Source organism: Kryptolebias marmoratus, linkage group LG11, assembly GCF_001649575.2.
Source record: "Kryptolebias marmoratus isolate JLee-2015 linkage group LG11, ASM164957v2, whole genome shotgun sequence".
Taxonomy (NCBI): domain Eukaryota; kingdom Metazoa; phylum Chordata; class Actinopteri; order Cyprinodontiformes; family Rivulidae; genus Kryptolebias; species Kryptolebias marmoratus.
This window is the reverse complement of record NC_051440.1, coordinates 25,544,494-25,566,549: the sequence shown is the minus strand read 5'-3', so window position 1 is coordinate 25,566,549 and position 22,056 is coordinate 25,544,494. Positions and strand designations below refer to the sequence as shown.

At 44.5% G+C, this 22,056-nt stretch overlaps 2 protein-coding genes and 1 long non-coding RNA gene across 4 annotated transcripts in view; 1 reads left to right on the top strand and 2 right to left on the bottom strand.

The window, feature by feature from the left end:
- Nucleotides 1-123: 123 nt before the first annotated feature.
- On the bottom strand, nucleotides 124-15,443 carry snrkb (SNF related kinase b). The gene is made up of 5 exons (XM_017434670.3): nucleotides 15,260-15,443; nucleotides 12,790-13,097; nucleotides 12,294-12,688; nucleotides 4,571-4,712; nucleotides 124-3,576 (listed from the first exon to the last, which is right to left on the bottom strand). Exons 2-5 carry the CDS (start codon nucleotides 13,023-13,025, stop codon nucleotides 2,628-2,630), a joined length of 1,722 nt encoding a protein of 573 aa, XP_017290159.1. The 5' UTR covers nucleotides 13,026-13,097; nucleotides 15,260-15,443; the 3' UTR covers nucleotides 124-2,627.
- A 2,364-nt stretch (nucleotides 15,444-17,807) lies between these two features.
- On the top strand, nucleotides 17,808-18,949 carry LOC112451316. 2 transcript variants are annotated; one of them, XR_003040116.2, is made up of 3 exons: nucleotides 17,808-18,134; nucleotides 18,259-18,410; nucleotides 18,506-18,949. It is a non-coding gene; the product is annotated as an uncharacterized LOC112451316 (long non-coding RNA). The 2 variants fall into 2 exon arrangements; XR_003040115.2 differs by having other exon boundaries at nucleotides 17,811-18,134; nucleotides 18,268-18,410; nucleotides 18,506-18,946.
- A 45-nt stretch (nucleotides 18,950-18,994) lies between these two features.
- The window catches only part of herc5.1 (HECT and RLD domain containing E3 ubiquitin protein ligase 5.1), a 12,270-nt gene continuing 9,208 nt past the window's right edge, over nucleotides 18,995-22,056 (bottom strand). Inside the window, exons 17-23 of the mRNA XM_017434658.3 lie at nucleotides 21,617-21,763; nucleotides 21,143-21,315; nucleotides 20,981-21,047; nucleotides 20,835-20,905; nucleotides 20,129-20,312; nucleotides 19,932-20,034; nucleotides 18,995-19,823 (exon numbers count right to left, since the gene is read on the bottom strand). Coding sequence (XP_017290147.3) covers nucleotides 19,606-19,823; nucleotides 19,932-20,034; nucleotides 20,129-20,312; nucleotides 20,835-20,905; nucleotides 20,981-21,047; nucleotides 21,143-21,315; nucleotides 21,617-21,763 — 963 coding nt within the window. The 3' untranslated portion in view covers nucleotides 18,995-19,605. The remainder of the gene's footprint in view (nucleotides 19,824-19,931; nucleotides 20,035-20,128; nucleotides 20,313-20,834; nucleotides 20,906-20,980; nucleotides 21,048-21,142; nucleotides 21,316-21,616; nucleotides 21,764-22,056) is intronic.

The following is a 22,056-nucleotide window of genomic DNA, read 5'->3' as shown; positions in this document are numbered from 1 at the left end:
TAATAATAAAACACACTTTTACCTCTATTACTCCAATCATTGAGATTTTCAAAATTAAAAAACAAGCTTTGTTTGGAGGACATTTCCTTCCCTCTTCGAAATGAACACCCTGCACGCTTTGACTTGTTGATTTGATCCATTTTTAATAAATAAATACAGAAAAATAAGTTCCATACTGAAGAGGCGTGGTCTTGGTTAAAATGCAGGTCGGCAGACGTTAAAGGGGGACGGGGAGCGACCGTTTCGTCTCTCTTTTCGCAGAGATTTTAAGCTTTTACGGCTGACGAGACACAAGTCATTATCAGGTGCTCCTAATTCAGAACGCAGTAAGATTCGCCGCTGATCGTTGTGGGGAACAAACAGAACAAACAGCAGCTCTACGGTCAAATAATACAACATGGAGAGGGTCTGAATTTACAGATACTGACGGTTACAGCAGGTTTCTTTATTACAGCTGTCCTGTCAGACACAAGACACACAATGAGATAAATAACAACATGCAAAGTCACAAACATCCGTTCAGAGAGTTAATATCTTTGTCATGTTATAAAAAAAACAATAATTACACCCAGAATAAAAACGTCATGACCACATATTAAATAAAAAAAGAAACGGGAGACCTGCATCCCGGTTTTCACACAGCATGTATGTTAGGATAACGAGACCCAAAGAGAGCGGCAGATCGCAGCTTCTCTCAGCCTCAGGTGAGTGACGAACGTCGTTTAACAGTCCTTCTTCATGATAGCTTGTTTTAAGAGCTGAGGAACCAGCGTGAGAAGCAGGAAGTGCAAAAAGAATCAAAACAGACGCCGAGCAGTCGATAAATCAGTCAATAAATAGATATATAACATTAACCCTGCAACTACTGTCGATTTAAAGCAGATCTAAATGAGACCCTCTGATATTTTAACCTTATATTTCTGTGTATTTGGGTGTTATTTTCTCAGCAGCGACACCTACTGTTCAGGATGAGAAGTGCAGCGAGACGACAGCAAAGATTTTACACCCAAATACACAAGAAAGGGACAAAAGTCATGCATTTTAACCTCTAAAACTTGTTTTCCACAGCTTCATTTTGTTCTTGTAACTCTTAGCAGCAGCTCTAGTTTGCGATAAATTCAAATTTCTAAAAAATGCGTAACTCTGAGTCTGTTTCAGAACGAACAGAAGACATGAGCGTGTTTTGATCCTAACAGGCACCTTCGAGCGAGCAGAAACCAACTTTAGCTTATTCAGAAACAAAAATAAATCTCGATTCTTCTCCGGAACGGGCCGGGTCGAGGTTCTGACGGTACGATAAACACCACACTATCGAAACAAAACGTTAAAAATGTAATCATTATTACTGCTGCTGCCTAAACGACTATAATGATTTTATTTATAGGTATAATACTACTAAATAAATATTTATTTATAGTTAATCTATTTCTGATGCTCATATATATATTTAAGGGCACAGAGAAACCAATACCTGATCAGTTTTATTTATTATAAGTTTTATTTATGTTGATATTTAAGATCAAAGCTGTATTTTTAATTTAAATTTATCTTGTCAGCTACAACAGCAGTCAACAGGTTGTTTTATTTGTATTTATTTATATAAAATAACTGTTTCTTTATTACTTCTTCTGTGCTGTTCTGCTCTTTGCAAAGCATGTGTCAAAATCAAGGCCCGCGGGCCAGAAATGGCCCTTGTTACAACTTTTCCGGTCCACAGGATTATATTTTAAACGTGTCAGAACTGGCCTGTTAAGCTTGTGTTGCTGGTCATTTTGATTTAAAAAACTGAGCTTCCTGAACGCAGACTTCCTGTGGCGGTTAGCCAACTCTGAAGCCGGGAAAATAAAGTTTGAATTTTTCTGTTTTTATTTTTCTTTTTATCTTTGATTCGTTTCCTTTCCATCAGGACGGAAAACATTACTTTGTCCTTCAGCTTCACTATAAAAATAACATTATTATTTTATTGATCAATTAATGACTAAATTTGACGTATTAAATCTGAAAACTGAGTTCAGTTTAAATCTTTTATTCAATAATTCTGGATCAGGTTTGGCCCTCAGGTACGACAGGTTTTAATTTTGGTTTCACGTCTCTGTTTTAAAGTATCATTAAGAGCCCAACAAGCTGATGCTAGTAATTAATTAGCTGGTTATTAGCAAGTCTGCAGCAGTCGGTTGTATATATTTCTCACCTGCTAGCATGCTAACGCTTGTAGCTTGTTGCAAACGTTTGTTTTAAAGCAGCGTTACCTTGAAAGGAGAGGCGGGTGTCGCTTCTTTGGATGACCTGGTTGTCCGCCAGAGAAAACGTACAACCGACCCACGATGTCTTTTTGTAACAAGCGTAATGAGGGGATTTCCCTCTTCAGCTCCCGTACTGAAGACAGGAGCTGCTCCATGTGACCGGAGGGACAAAACAAAACTTTGTCTCTGGTGTCCTATTAAAAGGCATTTAAACCGGGAGAATGGTACGAGAAAGAAAACTTAGTGGTTTTGACACCTTGAGTGCCTAGTTTGTACGTTTCCTCGTTGCCTCAGAGCTCGGCTCGTGTTCGATAACTGGCCGACCGCCGAGCAGCTCCCGGGAGAGCCGGCGGGTCGTCGCGGGGCGCTCCGGGCCGACGTCCGTTACAGCACGTGGCAGCAGTTGTACTGAGCCAGCGGCAGGATTTTGGGCTTTTTGTGCGTCGGGATGTTGAAGGCCAGAGCTTTCTCACACAGAGGGAACTGAAAGAGTCTCTCGCGAAGCTTGACGCTGTGGCGTTTGCCCGGCTCCGCCCTCGGCGCCGACTCATCCCGTGTCCCCTGTGGGCTGTGGGGCCGAGACCTTTGTGTCAACTCTCCCGTTCTCTTGTTCGGCTCCTCCTCTTCTTCTTTCTGCGTTTTTGACGCGTCCTTCAGGGAGGACGCAGAGACCCGGGAGGACTCCGACGTGGACAGCAGAGGAACGGGTTTGTCGGTGTTGTTGTTCGGCTCGTCTTCTTCGTTTGAGACATCCGGCTGACAACAGGACACCCCGAAACCAGACCGGGACGAGGGCGCCTCACTGAGTGTCTCCTCCCAGTGACTGATGGGTTGATCTGATATCACACAACCGCTGTCCTCGTTCTCCTTCATCTTCATCTCGGCTTTATCCTCCTCTTCCCTGCAGTTTGGACTGAACAGTTCTTCTAACACCTCCTCATCTTCTCCTTCTGAATTCACCAAACTGTCCCCATCCTTGACAAAACCTCCTCCCTCCTCCTCCTGCTCCTCCTCCTCCTCCTCACAGATCTGCTGCAGCGCAGGAAGGTTCTTGCCGACGGGCGGCTCTTCCACCGGAGCCGGGCGGAGGCTGAAGCTGGGCTGCCACCCCCGAGGGACTGCCAGCTGAGCCGGGGGCCTCGCGGCGAGCAGGTCCCCGCACTCGGGGGCCCCCGAGGACGGGAAGCTGGCGCCGAGGGCCCCCGAGACCCAGTGGGGCGGGGCCTCTGGGCTGAGGAGGACGTCATCCAGGCCCTGCAGCCACTGGTGAGCCTCGATCTCGCCGAGTGAAGCGCGGCGCGTCGGATCCTTCTGCAGCATCCTGGAGATGAGACTGACAAGAAAAACAACAAAATATTAAACATTTATTTTATTTCAGGACATTTTAGTGATAATAAAGACAAGACAGGACATAACACGCCCGTCGGTAGAGACAGTTTAGGGAACGAACGTTTCTGTTAGTGAAGCTGAAGCACAGACAAGGGTGACCTTTGACCCTATGACCTTGAAATCAATGAGGTTCATCCTCGATTCACGAGGTGTCCAGATGTGCAGTTTGGTGTTTCTGTGTCAAAGGGTCTGTCCACAGACAGACAGCGCCATCCCATAATAGTCCCGTTTCAGGTCGGGAGGACAACGCTGTGACGCGGAAAGTGAGCCGAATCCGATCCGCACATCTGCCCTTTGTGTCTGACACGTGCACATCTGTCCAGGAGCGAATCAGGACAGAAGTCACATGACGAGGATCAGGTGCAGATAATCTGACAGCGCCGCCATAAAAAACAAAAAACAAAAACGTTTAAAGGTCTTTATGAATAAGAATAAATAACTGCAAAGCTCTGCGCCCAGGAGCAAAGTCTGGGGTTTCCCTCAGAGGTTTCATTGTCCTGAAAGCAGATTATTGTTGCAGGAGTTATTTATAACCCACACCTAACCTGCCCCAGAGGAGGTCGTGTTCCAGATCAGAACGGAACAAACGTAAAAACCTTCTGACTTATCAAACCAAAGCAACAAATGACCAGAAAATCTGCCTTTCCTGCTGGATGGCTTCACAGACGTTTGCTGACGAGGCTAAAAGTAGCAAAACACTAGTTAAAAGCAACCAAACTTTAGCTAAAAATAGCAAAAAATAAATAAATAAAGCGAGTTTGCTGAAGCAGATTTCAAGGAGAACATTGTTTTGAAGGAAAAGAAGTGATCTGATTGTATTTTTATGGGAAAATCTTTGAAAATAAAGTTAAATATTTAAAAAGTATAAAAACTACAAAACCCAATTAATTAAACGGCAGATGGGTCGGATCGGTCCGTTATTTTTCCTCAGAACTCACTCTCTGCAGCCGTCGGAAACGTGTTCGGGGACGGAGTACCGGCAGTCCAGAATCATGACCAGAGTCTCACTGTCGTTGGTCTCCTGGAAGGGGGGGACCCCGCAGACCAGCATGTACAGGATGACGCCCAGAGACCAGATATCTGCAACACAGAAAACACAGATCAGCCTTAAAGCAACACGAAGCCCTCCGGCTGCGTTCGAAACCACACGAGCCTCGTGGGTCAGAGGAAATACTCTAAAATTATTTCAGTTTTTAGTGTGGTAGTAGCCAAGAGTCATACACAACACACGTTCTGAGCTGCAGTTAACTATTTGACGTCGTAATATCTTCAATTTTAAACAAAACCTTCAGGAAATAATCAACGGACGTGCATCTACGACTGATTAACTTTTGGAGCCAACCCAATTCAAGATGGCCGCCACAGCTGGGTGATATGTGGATGATATGCATTCCTGTAAGGACTGACAGGCCTTCAGTTTCAGGAGGTAGTTTTGTTAAAAATGTTCACCGAAAGACTCGAGAAGCCGCCTGGCTGCAGCCTGAAGTTCAGGGCAGAGGAAAATGTGGGCGTGGTCAATCATTTGACTCCGCCCACGTTGATTCAGTAGCCTTTGGGTCAAATAGACCCGAAATTACAAGGGCGTCAGGAGGGTTAGCTACATCATAAATGCAACTCTGGGTGTAAATGTGTTGTTGCTCGTGGGCGGGGTCAAACTGTGAGTCGGGGGTTGGGCCAAATCTTTGACTCCGCCCCAAACTGCAGCCATTTCGGCCCTGTCCACTGACGGGGACACTTCTCGAGTCTTTGTCCTGAACATGAAACAGGTCTTCGAGTCTCGGTGCGCGTTAGATCGTTCCTGAACAAAGCGAAGGAAAATAAAATAAAAATGGAGGAAACGGACCTGCTGGGTTCGGCTGCGCTGACCTCCGCCGGGAAAACTCATTCACACATTCTGACAACTCCCTTTCCTTCCCCCCCGTCTCCCCTGTCCTGTCCCGATAACACACACGGAGACGGAGGACGAGCTTCGGGCTGAACGTGAACAGAGCGCTCGTTGTGTTTCGTCCTCCTGTCGTTTCTGTCTCTTCTTGTGTTCCTGCTAAACTCTGGAAACAAGAACAGTCTGTTCATCTCCACGGTTCAGCCCGACGTGACGCCAGAAGTATCACAAATCGCACATCTACAACAAAAACTTGAAAACTTTTTGTTCTTAACGTCTGGTCTGAAGGTCAGACACGGCTCTCCTGACATAAAAAGGTAAAAGCTTTGATATTCTTTTAAAAAACACAGAGGTAATTATCACACTCTCACATGAACCCGGTGATAACACTGGTCCCACATGAAGCTTATGAGGGTCAAAACAACAGCCCTCAGTTCTCGCCGTGCGTGCACGCTCACGGACACGCTCGGCTCTTTCCAGAGACGTGTTATGCAACGGCGAGGAGAAGCCACTTGAGTGCTGGGAGAGTACTCTCCTCCCCTCGCTGGGGAATATCACACATTCCCACCACATCGCATTAGTGGCCTGCTGACAGCACACAGATCCACTCCTGACGCACAAACGCACTCAGGCAGCGCCTAAAGAGCACCTACAGACACGCCGACATCGGTTCCTGCGCTTCCACAATGATTAAAAAACCACAACTGACGTGACTGGAGACGAAAAAGCTCCAGTTTTGTCTCATCAGTCCCAGAAACATGGATTTTGGTGACTTCCTGTCTGGTTTTCCTGCCAACAGTGGAGCCTCCCGGGTCGTCTTCCATCATGATTCAGAATCTGACGGATCAGAAAGTGACCTATCTTGACCTTAGAGGTCAGCTTTAATGGTTTCAGATGATTTCTTTGCTCTTCTACCATCCTCGCTGTCTGATCAACCTGGGGTCGCATTTCCTCTTGCGTCCACATCCAGGGAGGTCGGCTACAGTCCCATGAAGCTTCTGCTTTTTAATAATCTTGTCAGCTGTGGTCAGAGGATCATGGAGCTGCTTGGAGACGATCCTGTAGCCTTTAGCTTTAACATGGAGATCTATGGAGACAGTTTTCTCTGCTCCAGGTTCAGTTCAGGAGTCTTGTTCCTGAGTGAGCCGGAGATGGATCAACGTAATGAGGGCGTTGCTTTGATCGGTCGTGGTGACGAAAGAGTCGAGTCGAAAGACAAAACTCTCGATAAACTGCTCCGTCTACGTTCCAACCCTCACCTGTGGTCATGAGGTTTGGATCAGGACTGACAGAACAAGATCCTGGATCCAAGTTCATCTGATTAGGACGCCTCCTTTTGGAGGTTTTTTGGGCATGTAGCGGTCATGAAGAGACTCAGAACTCCCTGCAGGGATTATCGATCCTCTCTGGTCTTGGAACTCCTCAGGATCCTCCAGGAGGAGCTGCAGAGGGAGGTCTGGGTTTCTCTCCTCGATCTACGACTCGACCACAGATAAGCGGTGGAAGATGGACGTTCAGTATCAAGCTCACAACCAAACCAAACTACCCCAAAGCTGTTTGCTCCCTTTAAACAGGCTGAATGTCTGATGGAAACCTTGAAGGCTCCTGAGACACGAATGAAGGTCAAACACGACTGCAATGCAAACATTAATCGTCTCTTTAGGGTACCAATAAATCTGTCCCTACTTTGTTAGCATATCTTTGTAAAACAAACTACAAATCCTTTCGGTTTACTCTATCACATACCAAAGGCATGCAGATGTGTATATTAGAGAAATACTTTTATCTGAATCCCTTTCCTCGGGAAACGAAGCATTGTTTCAATCATCCATGTCTGCAAATCTGAAAGGAAGTCTGAGGATAAAAGCCTTGGCTCTGTCGGAGGGAAGTGCATATTTCAGGATCAGAATACAACGTCACGAACAGTTTAATACAAAAGGTCGTCCAAGTTCAGGCAGAAAAAACGGCAGCCTTTTGCCCACATTAGGAAGCTAAAACCAGAGCCTCCAGTTCAGGATTCTCTCCGGTTCATTACAGACGCATCTCTGCCGTTTCTGATTAATCCTGGTATTCTGATTTACTTCCACCTCGTATGTAATTAAAGAGTTATAAATTAGGATCATCGTACGTCGCAGCTGTTTAGATCAAACTTTGTGTTAGCGCTCAGACTTTTAACCCAGTATCTGTAAAATTGAGTCAGTCCTTTTTGTGGTTTCCAAAAGTTAAAAGACGAACGCCCGATGATTACTTTCTGAAAGTTTCATTAAAATTCATCCAGAGAGGCTTCGGAAACACACACATCAAGTTCCAGGAGTTGGAAACTTTCTGTGGGAATCAACAGAAATTCACTGGAATAAATCTGGAATTTAAAACATTTAAGGTTGGCACTCAACAGGGGGGGTTAAATACAGCAGGGGGATATATATATTTTAGCCTAATATTGACTAAAACACTTCATGCACAGATCATTTCTAGAACCCTGGACTTCCCTACATAAAGTAAAAGAAGTTTTGAAGATATTATTGTGTCTCGTCCAGCGTTATGTTAGTCTAAATACGATCAGAGTGCAAAAACATGTTCAACCACTAAACACACAAAGCAAAGCCAATAAATACAAACTTGACTCTATCGAAAACAGTAAAGAAAAAGATTTAGTCTATTTAAAGCACAGTGACAGATATTTATCTTAAGTTAATTCAGGCTGGGTTTGAAACAGTTAAAACGTAAAAAATATATTTTCCCGGAGCCCCACTGTGGGTTCAGATTGTTCTTTTTTGTAACCTAAGAGCATCCCTTCACTTCAGAACACGCTGTGCTCGTAAAGATGTGTTTTTCCCCACGCTCTGTTGCACAACGTTCACCCAGAACGACACGCCCGCCCGCCGGTGGATTCTGCCGCCAAGCTGAGAGAGGCGGTTTTTGATTCAGGCTGTGGCGGCGTGCCGGTTCTGTGGTTTCACAGCCGCGGAACATCGGCTGTTGATATAAAACAGTGCCGCAGCCTTCAGGTTGACGTGGAAAACACTGACAAAGCGGGTTTTGTTTGCAAAGACTCTCCGGTTGTTCAGCTGTTCTGCAGCAGGAGGAGGAGGAGGACGGCTTTCTGTGAGCTTCTCACAGCCGGGCAACAAGCAAACATCGGCTCTGAGCAGAGAAATGAGGAACAAATATGTCGTTGGGGAAGAAATATGTGACCCTGACAGAGAAGCAGTCATCCTCAGTTTATATCGTGACTCCAGGGGTCTTTTAACCAGCCTCTCCGAGTTTGTTGGGATCAACTATTAACACAAATTCAACCAATCACCGTAACCGCCTGCTTGATTCCCACTTCCTGGAGTCCAAGCCCGGCTAAACCTGAGACACGAAAGTATGTTTGACGCCAAAAAAATAAGACATTTCCCATCAAATGTTAAGACAACTGCCTGAAGTATTACATGGTAGCAATCGAGAAGCTACAGAGCAGATTTCTGAAATATTTTTAGTTGTTTTCATCTTTAGATTACACTGAGAAGTTTAGCATCATCTTGTTTTTACACGTCGAGTTAAACGGGGTGAAGAACTTCAACGCTTCGTTTGATGTTTTTATAGTTGGCTTTTCAAACAAGGTTTCTGGCTTTTTTCGAGGAAACTAACCTATTAAACAAAAAAACAGACCTGACTGCGGCAGCAACAACAACAACGATCCGATGGGGGGTGAATTTATGGGACTGAGTGGAAAATGACAAACAGCTGAGAGGCGATGGGGGGAAAGGTGAGGTCGGTGTGGCTGTCTGACCGGAAAACTACTGAGGAGGGGGTGAGTAATAACATAGAGAACAACGAGAACAAACACTAAAACACGAGGAACACAAGAACAGGACGAACACAGAAACTGGAGCACAAAAACGACTCAAATCGTGACTTTAAACAACTGCGTCCCCCTGGAGGGGCGAACATGACAGGAAATAATACAGAAATATGGCGATAACTCCTGAAAGTCTGTTAAAAATGAGATATTTTGCTGACAGAAACAGAGCTGGCTCTAATGGTTTATGGAGCCGTTATTTGTGTGGCAGCCATCTTGAACCAAGGTGCAGATGTACATCCTTTCCGTCTGCACGAATTAAGACTTTACATAACTGCCGGCGGCGTTTTCCTGGCCTGACCGTAACCAAACACATCAAACGGCTCTCTGAGGGAAGAATAAAACATCGAACAGCAGCCCGCTTCAAAAAGGAGCAAAAATAAAAAAATAATATCTGGGTGACGGTTTATGAGTCATCGCTGTAAGCTGAGGAACATCTCCTCCAGCACAGCTCAGGATTACAGCCAGGGATACATGCGTGCGCCCGCGGGTCGAACGTGTGCACGTTTCCACCAAAAGAGACGACAAAACCGCAACACAACACAAGAACAGAGGAGGGCACTTCACTGAAAGTGTCGCAGGAAACGTTCACGAAGGAGGTGAAAATTAATTAATTCATTTCGTGCAAACGCGAAGAAACAGGAAGTAAAATTTAAAAAAAAGGAACCACTGCTGCTCTTGAGTCACGCTGAAAACTGAACAGTTTCTTCATCGGCCCACCCATGTGACAAGGTCAAAAAAATAAAAAAATACAAGAATCAGCTGTTAAATTAAACATCCTGCCATGTGGAGCTCAGGAACAATAAACGTTCTTCAGGAGAGTCTCTGGGTTCTGCTTCTTTACCCTCTCACCGATCAGAAACGACCTTTAGTCTCTAAAACTTTTATACTTTTTAAATTATTTCACTTTGTTTATTAAAAATGTTCCCAAAGAAGAACAACGAGATCTCTAACTCCTTCAAAACCTGAAATCTGCTTCAGCAGGCCGGCTCCGTTTGAGTTTCTGTTGCTACTTTTAGCTTTCAGCTAGTATCCTGCTGCTTTTAGCTAGTGTCCAGCTACTTTTAGCTTTCAGCCAGTGTTCTGCTACTTTTAGCTTTCAGCCAGTGTTCTGCTACTTTTAGCTTTCAGCCAGTGTTCTGCTGCTTTTAGCTTTCTGCTTGTGTCCTGCTGCTTTTAGTTTTTAGCTAGTGTTCTGCTGCTTTTAGCTAGTGTTCTGCTGCTTTTAGCTTTCAGCTAGTGTTCTGCTGCTTTCAGCTTGTGTCCTGCTGCTTTTAGTTTTTAGCTAGTGTTCTGCTGCTTTTAGCTAGTGTTCTGCTGCTTTTAGCTTTCAGCCAGTGTTCTGCTGCTTTTAGCTTTCAGCTAGTGTCCTGCTGCTTTTAGCTTTTAGCTAGTGTTCTGCTGCTTTTATCTTTCAGCTAGTGTCCTGCTGCTTTTAGCTTTTAGCTAGTGTTCTGCTGCTTTTAGCTAGTGTTCTGCTGCTTTTAGCTTTTAGCTAATGTTCTGCTGCTTTTATCTTTCAGCTAGTGTCCTGCTGCTTTTAGCTAGTGTCCTGCTGCTTTTAGCTAGTGTTCTGCTTCTTTTAGCTAGTGTCCTGCTGCTTTTAGCTTTTAGCTTGTGTCCTGCTGCTTTTAGCCAACCTTTTTTAGACTCTAGCTACATTTTTGTCATTTTTAACTAGCGTTTTGTTCTTTCTACCTTTTAGATAGTTGTTTGCTTATTTTGTTTTAGCTGTTCCTTTTAGCTTTTAGCTAGCTGCTTCTTCTAGCTTCAGCAGCCAAATCTCAGCCATCACCCTGTTATGTCACAGAAAATGTTTTTTTTTTCTAGCTTCAGTCAGGATGAGTTCGGCACAGATACGTCCTGTGATCACCGGAAGAAAAAGCAGCCAAAATAAAATCCAGCTTAGCAGATAAAACCATTGTCCCCCCTGCTGTCCCTCCCGCTGTCCCCCCTAAACGGGACGTGTAAAGCCAAATCCCTGGGTTCTCCTGAAATCCCTGAACTTCCTGTTCTCCCTGCAGCCCCGGTCGGCTCGCTCAGACTGACCCAGATCCTCCAACTAATCCTGAACAGGCGTCTGAACGCCGCCGGACCCAACATCAGCCGCTGTTTCATCGCGGCACGTGACCCGAATGAGAACCTCCCCCCATGGGTGAGGAGGGGTGAGGCAGACACTCAGAGGGAGAGCTTCGGCCGCTAAAATAAGACTTTAAAACGAGACAAAGACGAAGACATTCACCTTCAGCTGCACGCTGAAAAGAACAAAATAATAAAAACTCAAATGGAAATGATGTTTGTCTTTATTAAATCCTGGTTTATCGTTTGTTGCTCTAACTTCGGCTCGCTTTCAGCTGTTTCAGTTGTTCATGCATGAAAACATTCGGCTTATAATTTTCAAAATATTTAACTTTGTTTAAAAATATTATCAGTTCCTTCAGAAACATTGTTCTCCTTAAAACCTGCTTTAGCATCTAATTCTGTCCTTATGCTTTTAGCTTTTAGCTAGCTTTTTGTTATTTTTAAGGTTAGCTAGTCTTTGCTACTTGGAGCTTTTGGCTAACATTGCTTTGTACATAGTGTTTGCTAAATTTAGCTTTTAGCTAGTCTTTTGCTACGTTTAGCTTTTAGCCGGGCTTTTTGCTTCCTTTATCTTTAAGCTAGTGTTCTGCTTCAGTTTGAGCTTCTTCGGCACGTTTTAGCTGTCATTTACCTCCCAGCAGGACACGTCTTTTTGCAGAAAATTCTGTTTTTTTAGCTTTTTATTTTGTTTTTTGATCATTTTTGCAGCGCTCAGACAAACCCAGCCTTTTTGTTTTCTTTGCCCTGCAATAAAAAAAAAACTCAAAGATCCAAGACTTTCGATAAAAGATGCCTCCAAACCCGAGAACCTGAGAACCCGAGAACCTCAGCTTTGACAGTTTCGGTCTCTCACCCACAGCCGGAGCGTCGTACTCGTCTCCCAGCAGGATCTCTGGAGCGGAATACGCCAGCGACCCGCAGCTGGTGGCCAACATCATCCCCGGCTGGAATAAATTACTGAATCCGAAGTCCGTCAGCTTCACGGCTCCCTGCCGGGGGAAGAACACCACGTTCTCCGGCTTCAGGTCCCGGTGCACCACGTGGAGCCGGTGGCAGTACGCCACGGCGCGCACAATCTGGGCAAAGTGCCGCTTGGCGGTGCCCTCGGCCACGCCTCCGTCGTGGCGGATGATGTAGTCGTAGAGGTCGCCGCCCTCGGCCAGCTCCATGACCAGGTAGAGCGTGGCGGGCGTGTCGATGACCTCGTAGAGCCGGACCACGTTGGGATGCTGCACCAGCCTCATGCACCTGAGAACGAGCATATTAACAGGAAATCCAGTCTTTTATTTTGAAAATATAAAGGAAGCCTTCAGACAGAAGCTTGTTGGAGAATCAGAACTTTCTGTCACCTGACTTCCTGCAGGAGGTGGCTCGATGCCATCACGTCCAGCTTCGTCTTGTCGATCATCTTCACGGCCACCAGCTGCCCGGTGCTGACGTGGCGGCCCAGTTTAACCACGGCGAAGTGGCCCCGCCCCAGCGTGCGGCCCAGGTGGTACAGCCCGCTGAGGTCCGAGCGAGCCGGGCCGCCCGGGGGGTCCGCGGGCCCGCCCCGAGCCGAGGTCGGGTCTCCGGGGGAGTCCATGTTCCAAACAGACGGAGGGAAACGAGTCGAGGACGGCTGTCAGAGCGGAGCTCCTCACTGTTGGAGCGTCGCCTGGAAAAAACAAAGAAACGGCGTTTCTGTGTGAGCCGAAGGACAGCTGAAGGCTGTTCAAGAAGCCGAAACGGAGATGTTAAAGCTAAAAGCTAAAAGCTAAAGGGAGTGAAACACTAGCTTACAGCGGCAAAGGGCCAGCTAAGAACCAAAGTAGTTAAGCCTGAAAAGATTAGCTAAAAGCTAAAAGTAGAAAAATGCTAGCAAGAAGCTAACAGTACCAAAGGGGTAACTAGATGCTAAAAGTAGCAAAAGGCTAGCTAAAAGCTGAAAGTAACAAAAGACCTTGTAGAAGCTAAAAGGAGAAAAAGGGTTACCTTAAAGCTAAAGGTAGCTAAATGCTAGCTAAAAGCTAAATGAGTGTTTTTTGAGTGTTTTATCATAATTTTATCAATGTTTCATCTGATATTTTGCTAACAGAGTTGATTCTAATACAGATTTTGCTCGATCATTTGGGATGACCAGATGTCTTTGCTACGTCGGCCATCTTGAATTGGGTTGTACACGACGGTTCTTCTGAAAGTGTCATTAAAATCTGCTCATTAGCTCCTGAGATATTTTGCTAACAGTAAAGACAATCGAACGCAGGCGCACACAGACGTGGCGGGCGAGGACGCCGCCATGACAAAAATGGCGACAGGGATCATTCTGGCCTTCTGGCCCAGAGGGAACCCCTCATGTTCCACTTCGTTTGGCAGCGGACGGCGGCGCACGTTCAGATTAACGGGATTACGGCGATGCAGAGTTAGAGTCCGAGGAGAGCGGCGAGGGAGAAATATTCTGGTATTGTCTCCCGACGGCGAGGGGCAGCGTTTGGGCCCCCAGGCCCCCGGCTCGGATATCAGCGCCCAGGCACAAACGCGTCCGATCAATACGGTAACCAGAAACCACAGCGCAGGAGACGGCGTTAGGCCTGATGATGTCATCGTCAAGGCAACAGCCTCCACCGGGGTTCCTGTTTGTTTGTTTACCAGTAAACACATTCAGACAATAAAAACATTAAAAATGACTTTTTTATATAGATTTTAATTATCAGACAGCTTATATTTGACAGGAAAAAACTTTTAAAGTGAAACATTTTTGAGTTTTTCTTTAATTTAAGGTCTTCTTCTTCTTCTGCGGCTGCTGTTTGAGTATTTTCTGGTTGTCAGGCTTTATTCGTCGTTTCTTTTTTGCACGTTTCAGATGTCTCGTCTTATTTTTTTCACCTCTAGTTAGTAGTTTTAGCCAATGTTGTCGTTTCTGTTGCTGAATCCTGAACGTTTCTGGACAAATTAAAGCACAAAATCTGTTTTTGTTTACAGTCTGAAGATATTTTAGATGAAAACAGGCACCTATTAATTCATTTATAGTTTTATTTTCATAAACTGGGACGACTGGTACCCGTCTGATGGATGTTTTACGATAAATAAAGTGTCACTTTTCATTATTTCTGAATCTTCTTACCAATTTTTGATTCAGCGTAAACTCCTTTGGCTCATTCTGCTAACTTTTAGACTTTTTAAAACATTTTTAGTTATCTACAGATTTAATTCCTTTAGAAAAATAGCTCTCTGTGAAATCTGTTTTTGTCTTCTTATGCTACTTTTAGCTTTCAGCTCGTACTTTTATGTTTCAGCTAGCCTTTAGCTACTTTTAGCTGCTCGTTAGCTTTTTTCTTTTTGGCTTTTAGCTGAAGTTTTCAGCATGTATTAGCTTTTAGCTCCTACAGCTTTTAGCATCACAGATTCAGCTTCTTTCAGCAGATGTTTCTGCTCTCACAGCTCATTTAAATCTAATTAAAGTTTATTTTTTTAATGTTTCTGTCCGGTATTTTGTCTCCATGCTGTTTTAAAGTCTTTATTTTCGCTTGTTTTATGTCTTTTTGGTCATTTTTTCTACATTTCGGCTGTTGTTTAGCAGCTGTTCTGTCAGCAGAAGCATCTAAATGTTTCCCTGCCCGCCCTCCGTGGACCAGCAGGCCTCTTTCCGCTTAAAAACACAAATGTTCCTGTCGGTACCAGATCCCCGACCCGGGATGAGGATTTGGACCCGAGGCCAGCTGTTCTCCACTCGGCCCAAGTTCTCGGCTCCCCGCTCGGTCCCGTCCTGGACGAACCGCCTCGGCGGGAGCGTCGCGCGCTTACTGCGGGGATCAGACGGCAGCCGAGCCGCTAACTCACCATGTCGTCGCGGTTCTGCCCGGCGGCGGCTCGGTTCCGGCGGCGGCTCCGTGTCCCCGTCACTCCGCAGCTCCGCGCTCCGCGTGCGGACATACTTTTCTCATGATCGCTTCCTTCCACACTGAGAGGCTTCGAGCGCGCGAGCACGCTCCGCTTCCTTTCCTTCTGACGTCAATGCATTCCTGCTCGCCCCCGCGGCGCGGCGCGGCAGAGGCGGCGAGCTTCGCGCGCGCAGAGAGGAAGAGGAAAATAACTGAATGAAGCTTCTGAAGGCCAAGAAATTATGTAACTGACTTCAATGTTGCTGTTTTTTTCCTCTGATCTCCATGGAAACAAAACTCTCTACAAAACCCTAAACATACTTACTAACATATAGCACAAAAAACAAGGAAATCTGTGTTTGGATGATTATTCCTTTTGTTGTAACGATGGTTCTTGACAATAAATCTTATATTGTTGGAAAGGCTATTTATTTCCCTTAACCCTCCCGTCACCCAAAGTTACAAGGGATTCTCTACCTCTCTCTCTATCTCTTTCTTCAGTCTTCAGGACAGTTAAATGTTGCCATATTTGTTAGAAATGTGCATTTGCGGGTTGGGAAAGCTTGCCAAATCCTCTCTGCAGCCAAACAGCTTATTCTGATAGCTGCCGGTACTCTAGGTGCAGGTGTCTGGTGGCGGACAGATCAGTGTTTATCAGAGACTACCTCCGGGATCTGGGAGTGGAGACGATGGAGTGGCCTGCCTGCAGTCCTGACCTCCACCCCATTGAAGACCAGAGGGATCAGATGTTCCACAGTGACCGACGCTGTCCGACTGGTTCCACGTCAGTGAGACTGAGCTGCTGAGCTGCACGAGAAGGTGCCAGGCTGCTGTGGCTGTGTATGGTTCTTCCACATGCTACTGGGGCTCCAGTTTGTTTACATGACTGAACCGTTTTCCTAACAAATGTGGTGCCAATTTATTGGAAATAAAGTGGCTTTACAACAATATAAGACTCGATGTCAAGACACAATGTTACAACAAAGACAAACTCAACTAAACTCAAGCTTCCTTAGTTTTTAGTTCTAAGTTTATATTAATTACCAGCTCTATTAAAGTCCAGGTCAGGACCGTAACTGAGGGTCATAAAACACAATGCAGGCTGATCTCCAAAATTTAAATAAAACTAAAACAGTTTTGTTGGCATAACTGAGATTAATTGCTGCAAAAGATAAATATATTCATAAATAGGGGAAAAGGTAAATGCCTTTTTAATAATGTTTGTGTTCAACCAAAGATTTTTGGGTCGACTGACGATGTAATTAGTCAGAAACTAAAAAGTTTGGGAACCCTCGCTCCGTTTGGACAGAGAAAGGTGAAAGATTCGCCTGAGTGTTAAAAACAAGAGCGACGATCCACAAAGTCAGGATTAATTTTAGATAGATAGATAGATAGATAGATAGATAGATAGATAGATAGATAGATAGATAGATAGATAGATAGATAGATAGATAGATAGATAGATAGATAGNGCGAGAGCAGATTTCTTCCAGCTTTACTGCAGCTCAGATGAACGTGTTAATCAGACACCTGCGTACAGGTGTGCATGTTTACCCCTCCCACCCCTCTCTGTATGTCTGTGTTTATTGGTTTATTGGAAGGTTTTGATGTTCTCACCTCTTTATTGACTGGATCTGATGTATTCCTGGTTCGGTCTGCAGGTTTAAGACTTCTTTGTTTCACTGAAACTGCATCAGTCTGCAGGATGATCTCATCCCTGAAGCTCTTTGTTTCACTTACAGAAAACAAACAGGAAAATGGCGCCATTTAGTGGTCATGTTGAAAATACCACCATGACAGACAAAAACCTTCTCATCCTTTCTGGAATGAAATAACGCTTCTAAGAAACCTGCATAATGGATGTTATCAAGGATATAAACCCAATCATTGCATTTCCTTACACAATATTTAAGCAGATTTAAGCTCATGATGTATAAATGATAATTATCTTGCTTAGAGTTGATAACAAATAACAGCAGATTAGCAAATTAACAAAAAATAATCTTCATCATCCAGATAAATATACTGTAATAATGTTTTAAGCCACATTAATAATCAAATTTAACAGACTGTAGACACCCTAACAGATCAATAATTAATTTTACACACAGCTATGCGTAAAGGTTAATAAAACTCTGAAACATGGTGAAATAAAATGACCCTTCTGGTTACCAAACAAAAGTCAAACTGTAACTGTTTTGGTTTTTCATTAGTATTGAGGTAAAAAGCACTTATATTGTTATTTTAAAATTATTAATATCCAACAAATGTCAAATGTTGTGTGTATCCACTTTTTATTGTGAAATTTGTTTAAATTTTAGCCTAATTTAATATGTCAGCATCAGAAACATACTGTCAAACACAGAAAGAGATCATTTAATATAAAAAAAAATTTTTTTTTTCCTTTGGATTGACTTTATACACTTTTATTTTGTGTTTGATGTTCAATAGGTTTGATTTTACTTTGTGTTTTTGGCACAAATCTAACTTTAAAGCCCAAACTGACGCTGATAATTAGCCGTTAGCTTGTTTGCTAGCCGCTAACGGAAACCCGGAGTGGTTACTATAGCAACAGCTGCAGCCGATAAACGCGCCGTTAGAAACGAATAAAAAACAAGACGGTCAGTAAATGTTAACAGAAGATGGTAATGAAGGTTACTTAACGGCAATGTGGAGGCAGCGGGTCTGAGAGCGACTTGAGGCAGCGGTGGAAGAAATATTGGAGACCCTGGATAAAAACATCCGCAGATTAGGAGCGAGAACTGGGGAGTTTGGAAAATGAACGACAGAACAACGTCTCGGAGGCCATTTTGAACCCCCTCGACCAACTGCCAGTAGGTTTTTGTTCTGTTATCTTTTTATTTACTGTTAACTGCAGTAATGTTAGATGCAGTTTTCTCATAGCTAATGGGTATAGATTCTTAGCAAGAACTCGTGAAACTTGATTTGAAATTTGAGTTTGTTTAGCTGCTAACTGCTCAGAGTCAACCGTCACCCTGCGACTGACGTCATCGGTAGGCGCCACAAGAAGCGGAGGAAGGAAGCTTATTTCAGCCGCTTGGATCCAGGATCTCGTTCTTTCAGTCCTGATCCAAACCTCATGACCACAGGTGAGGGTTGGAATGTAGACGGAGATGTTTATCGAGAGTTTTGCCTTTCTTCACCTCGACTGATTCATCTCCCGCTCCATCCTACCATCACTCAGGAACAAGACTCCCAGATACTTGAGGCAGAGACTCACCCTCAACCCAGAGGGAGCATTCCACCCGTTTCCCGTTGAGAACCACGGCCTCGGACTCAGAGGAGCCAACTCCCATCCCAACCGCCTCACACTCGGCTGTGAACCGTCCCAGAGCACGCTGAAGGTCATGACCCCAAGACGCCAACAGAACCACATCATCTCCTCTCCACGACTGCGCCTTGAGATCCTGTCCATGAACACCTGAAACAGGATCGGGGACGAGGGACAGACCTGGTGGAGTCCAACCCGTGCCAAGGATCCGGACACAGCTCCTGCTTTGGTTATACAGGGACCGGATAGCCCTGAAAAGCGACCCAGGCAGCCCATGCTCTGCACCCCCACAGAACGTGATGAACATGATATACTTTTTTTTTTTTAATTAGCTGGGATGGGAATAAAAGTTACATATTTATTTGAAGCAAATAATTAAATTTTTGACAAATAAAAAAAGCATTTTATTCAAAACTCCTAGACAGCCACAGCTTCTCTGCAGCCCACTTCAATTATTTTAGTTCAAAGGTCCTCACTGAAAATTAGGAAACCACATCAAATTAAAGAGTTTACTTCAGCAATTTTCCATACAATCTGATATGCAATTCTGAAATGCAGGTTTGCACTCAATGTAAACAAAGAACTAGACAGAAATCGATCCACCGGAAAACTACGTGGGCGCTTGAGTCACATGACTGACCCACATTAGGTTGGCTGTAGGCAGAAAAACGGGTGAAATAAATCCCATTTTCAAGTCTAAATTAAATTAGATTGTTTTAAATAACTATCTACATGCTTCACTCGACTAATCTGAGCGTAAATTTGTTCCCGTACATTAAAAATGATCAGACCTCTCCATCCCAAAGGGCTCTTGCACGGACAGTTCACCTATTTTCAGTCACTTCGGCTGTTTCTGCAGGTAAACAAACGCTCCTGGTAGCTGGCAGACGTTCACAGCTTTGTAAGCTTTTTCTTCTTCTTTTGCACAAATCGTCAGTGTTAACATGACTACCAGCAGCTCCTAAGGTTGCTCCGCGGTCAGCCATTAAAGTCACGAGGAGACGGCGTTCTGATCACTCGTTGATTTCGTTGCTGTTGCTCAGGGCCTCCGTCAGTTTGGTTTGCAGGATCTCTTTCTTTGAGTACATCGGCAGTTCCAGGATGGAGTAACACGTGTGCGTCTCAGGGTAGTACTGGTCGTAGGACAGGTCCGTGACGTGTTTGGCTCTGATGGTCATCTTGATTTTGTCCAAGCCGAGGACGGGCACTCGCTCAAATCCGGTCACAAACCCTGCAGGAAGTAAAGGTTGTTTTCAGTCAGCGTCTGTTACCCGTCAATTTTACAAATGTTCGTGGAAATGAGTTGTTTTATGTATTAAAATCTGATTATGTTACTCACAAAGGAACGCTTTCTTCCGATTCTCGGTTAGCTCATCAAAAACCTCCCAAAACATCTGAATGTTGGGGTGTTCGCCGTGGTACGCCCCCTCATAACTCGTGTTCTATAAACCAAGAAGAGTCTGGTTTCACCACTGCAGTAAACCAAAACAAGCTCATAAAGATGGGCCGAAAAAGCCCCAGAGTGAGAGGTGTTACCTGTTTCAGCTTGTCCCAGTCGTGGAAGTCTTTGCCCACCAGAACTTCCTGCAGCTCCTCGGCCCTGAAGAGCCTCACCAAACTTTGGTCGCACACTTGGAAGAAACCTCGCGTGAACTCCTCGAACACAGCTTCCACAGATGTGTTGAAGACGTGGTTCACGTAGGCATCCACAAACTCCTTCCTGTTCAACAGATAAAAAATAATAAATATCTGAACAAAAAAAAAAATGGCCGTTCCTGAAGCTGTTAGCCTGTTTTATCCAATCAGAAACCAGTTCTGATGTTTGGGGTCGCTGCCTTGTTGGAACCACCCAACTGTCCAGAAGGTTGATTTGACGTGTAGTTGAAGAATTAGGAGGTAGTCCTCCTCCTTCATTACTCCATCTAATTGGTGCACCAGTACCAAAGCATGATGCTACCACCACCATGCTTGAGAGTTAGTACAGTGTTCTTAGTTTGACCCAAATAGCTCAATCTTTGTCTCGTCTGACCATGAAGCCTCTCCTGAAGGAGGTTCTACAAACTGCTGGATCATGGAATATGATACGGTTTTCTGACTTGCGGTCCCTTGTCACCTTGTTGGTGCAATTTCATTTAAATGTCTGTCAAACAGTGTCACCTTTGGCTTTTATAAAGAACGAATCCCACAAAACAAACTCAAGCGAATTGTGTGAAGCTGCAAGGTGATTTTTGGTTATCATTACTTGTTTTGGTTGGTAACTTGCTTGTCAGGATTTCCAGGATCAAGATCAACATCGGTGTCTTCCCAGGTGATCTTTGAAGAAAGAAAATGCTGGGATCACTGTTTTGGAAGTGATTAAAACATGTTAGGTGCAGTTTAAACACCTACTGTGAAGTACATGTCCAGGTCCACGATGTTGTCGTCCGTGTAGTCATTCAGGATGTACTGCAGACTCCTTAAAGAAAATAATACAAAAAAACAGAACACATTGATCTAAAGTGTTTAAATCTAAAGCTGTAGTTGTTTAAACGTTGATAAATTTCTGCTTACTTGCCAACACTTGGGCTGAACTCCATCAGATCCTCCAGGGAAGGCTTCACCCCGAGCAGCTTCTTGAACAGGACCAGAGGGAAGGGGAGGTAAATGATGGCCTGGTTGTACAAAGCCAGTCCACACAGAACCCCAAACAGGTACAAACGCTGGTCCTCCTGTGCCACCTGAGACTGTTTGTACAGATGAATGAAGATCTTTGAGTTATTATTAAAAGTAATAACCAAAAATGCTTTGAATTCAGTCGATCCCATAAACCAGAGGTGCCCAGTCCTGATCCAGGAGGGACACCATCCTGCATGTTTTAGATGTTTCTCTGCTTTGACTCACCTGATCTGAATGAATGAGTGATTAACAGGCTTCTGCAGCACTTGAAGACCAGGGAAACATCTAAAACATGCAGGATGGTGGTCCTCCAGGACCAGGACTGGACACCACTGCCATAAAACAGTTCCAATAAAATAAAAACCTTACCCTGGAGGAGAACCACGCCAGCGTCTCTGAGTCATTGAACATGAACATTTCAGACTCAAATGACACCATCTCATGAAAGACTTTATGAAAAAAGTCTTTTAAGTTGACAAGATCAGGATAGATTGAATATGTGTGATCAAAATAGATCTGAAACACAAAAGGGCGAATGTAAATGTTACTGTTATGATTACTGATTTTAGAGTAGCATTTTCCTGGAGAATTATTTTTTAACAGTTTCTGTTTGAATCATTTATCCAATATAGGCCAAAACGTAACTGGAAGGTGCATGGGAGTTCGCCCAACCAGTCTACATGTGTTTTGTGGACTTGGAGAAGGTGTTCGACCGTGTCCCTCTGGGAATCTTGTGGGGGGTGCTCCGGGAGTATGGGGTACCAGGCCCTTTGATACGGGCTGTTAGGTCCCTTTATGACCGGTGTCAG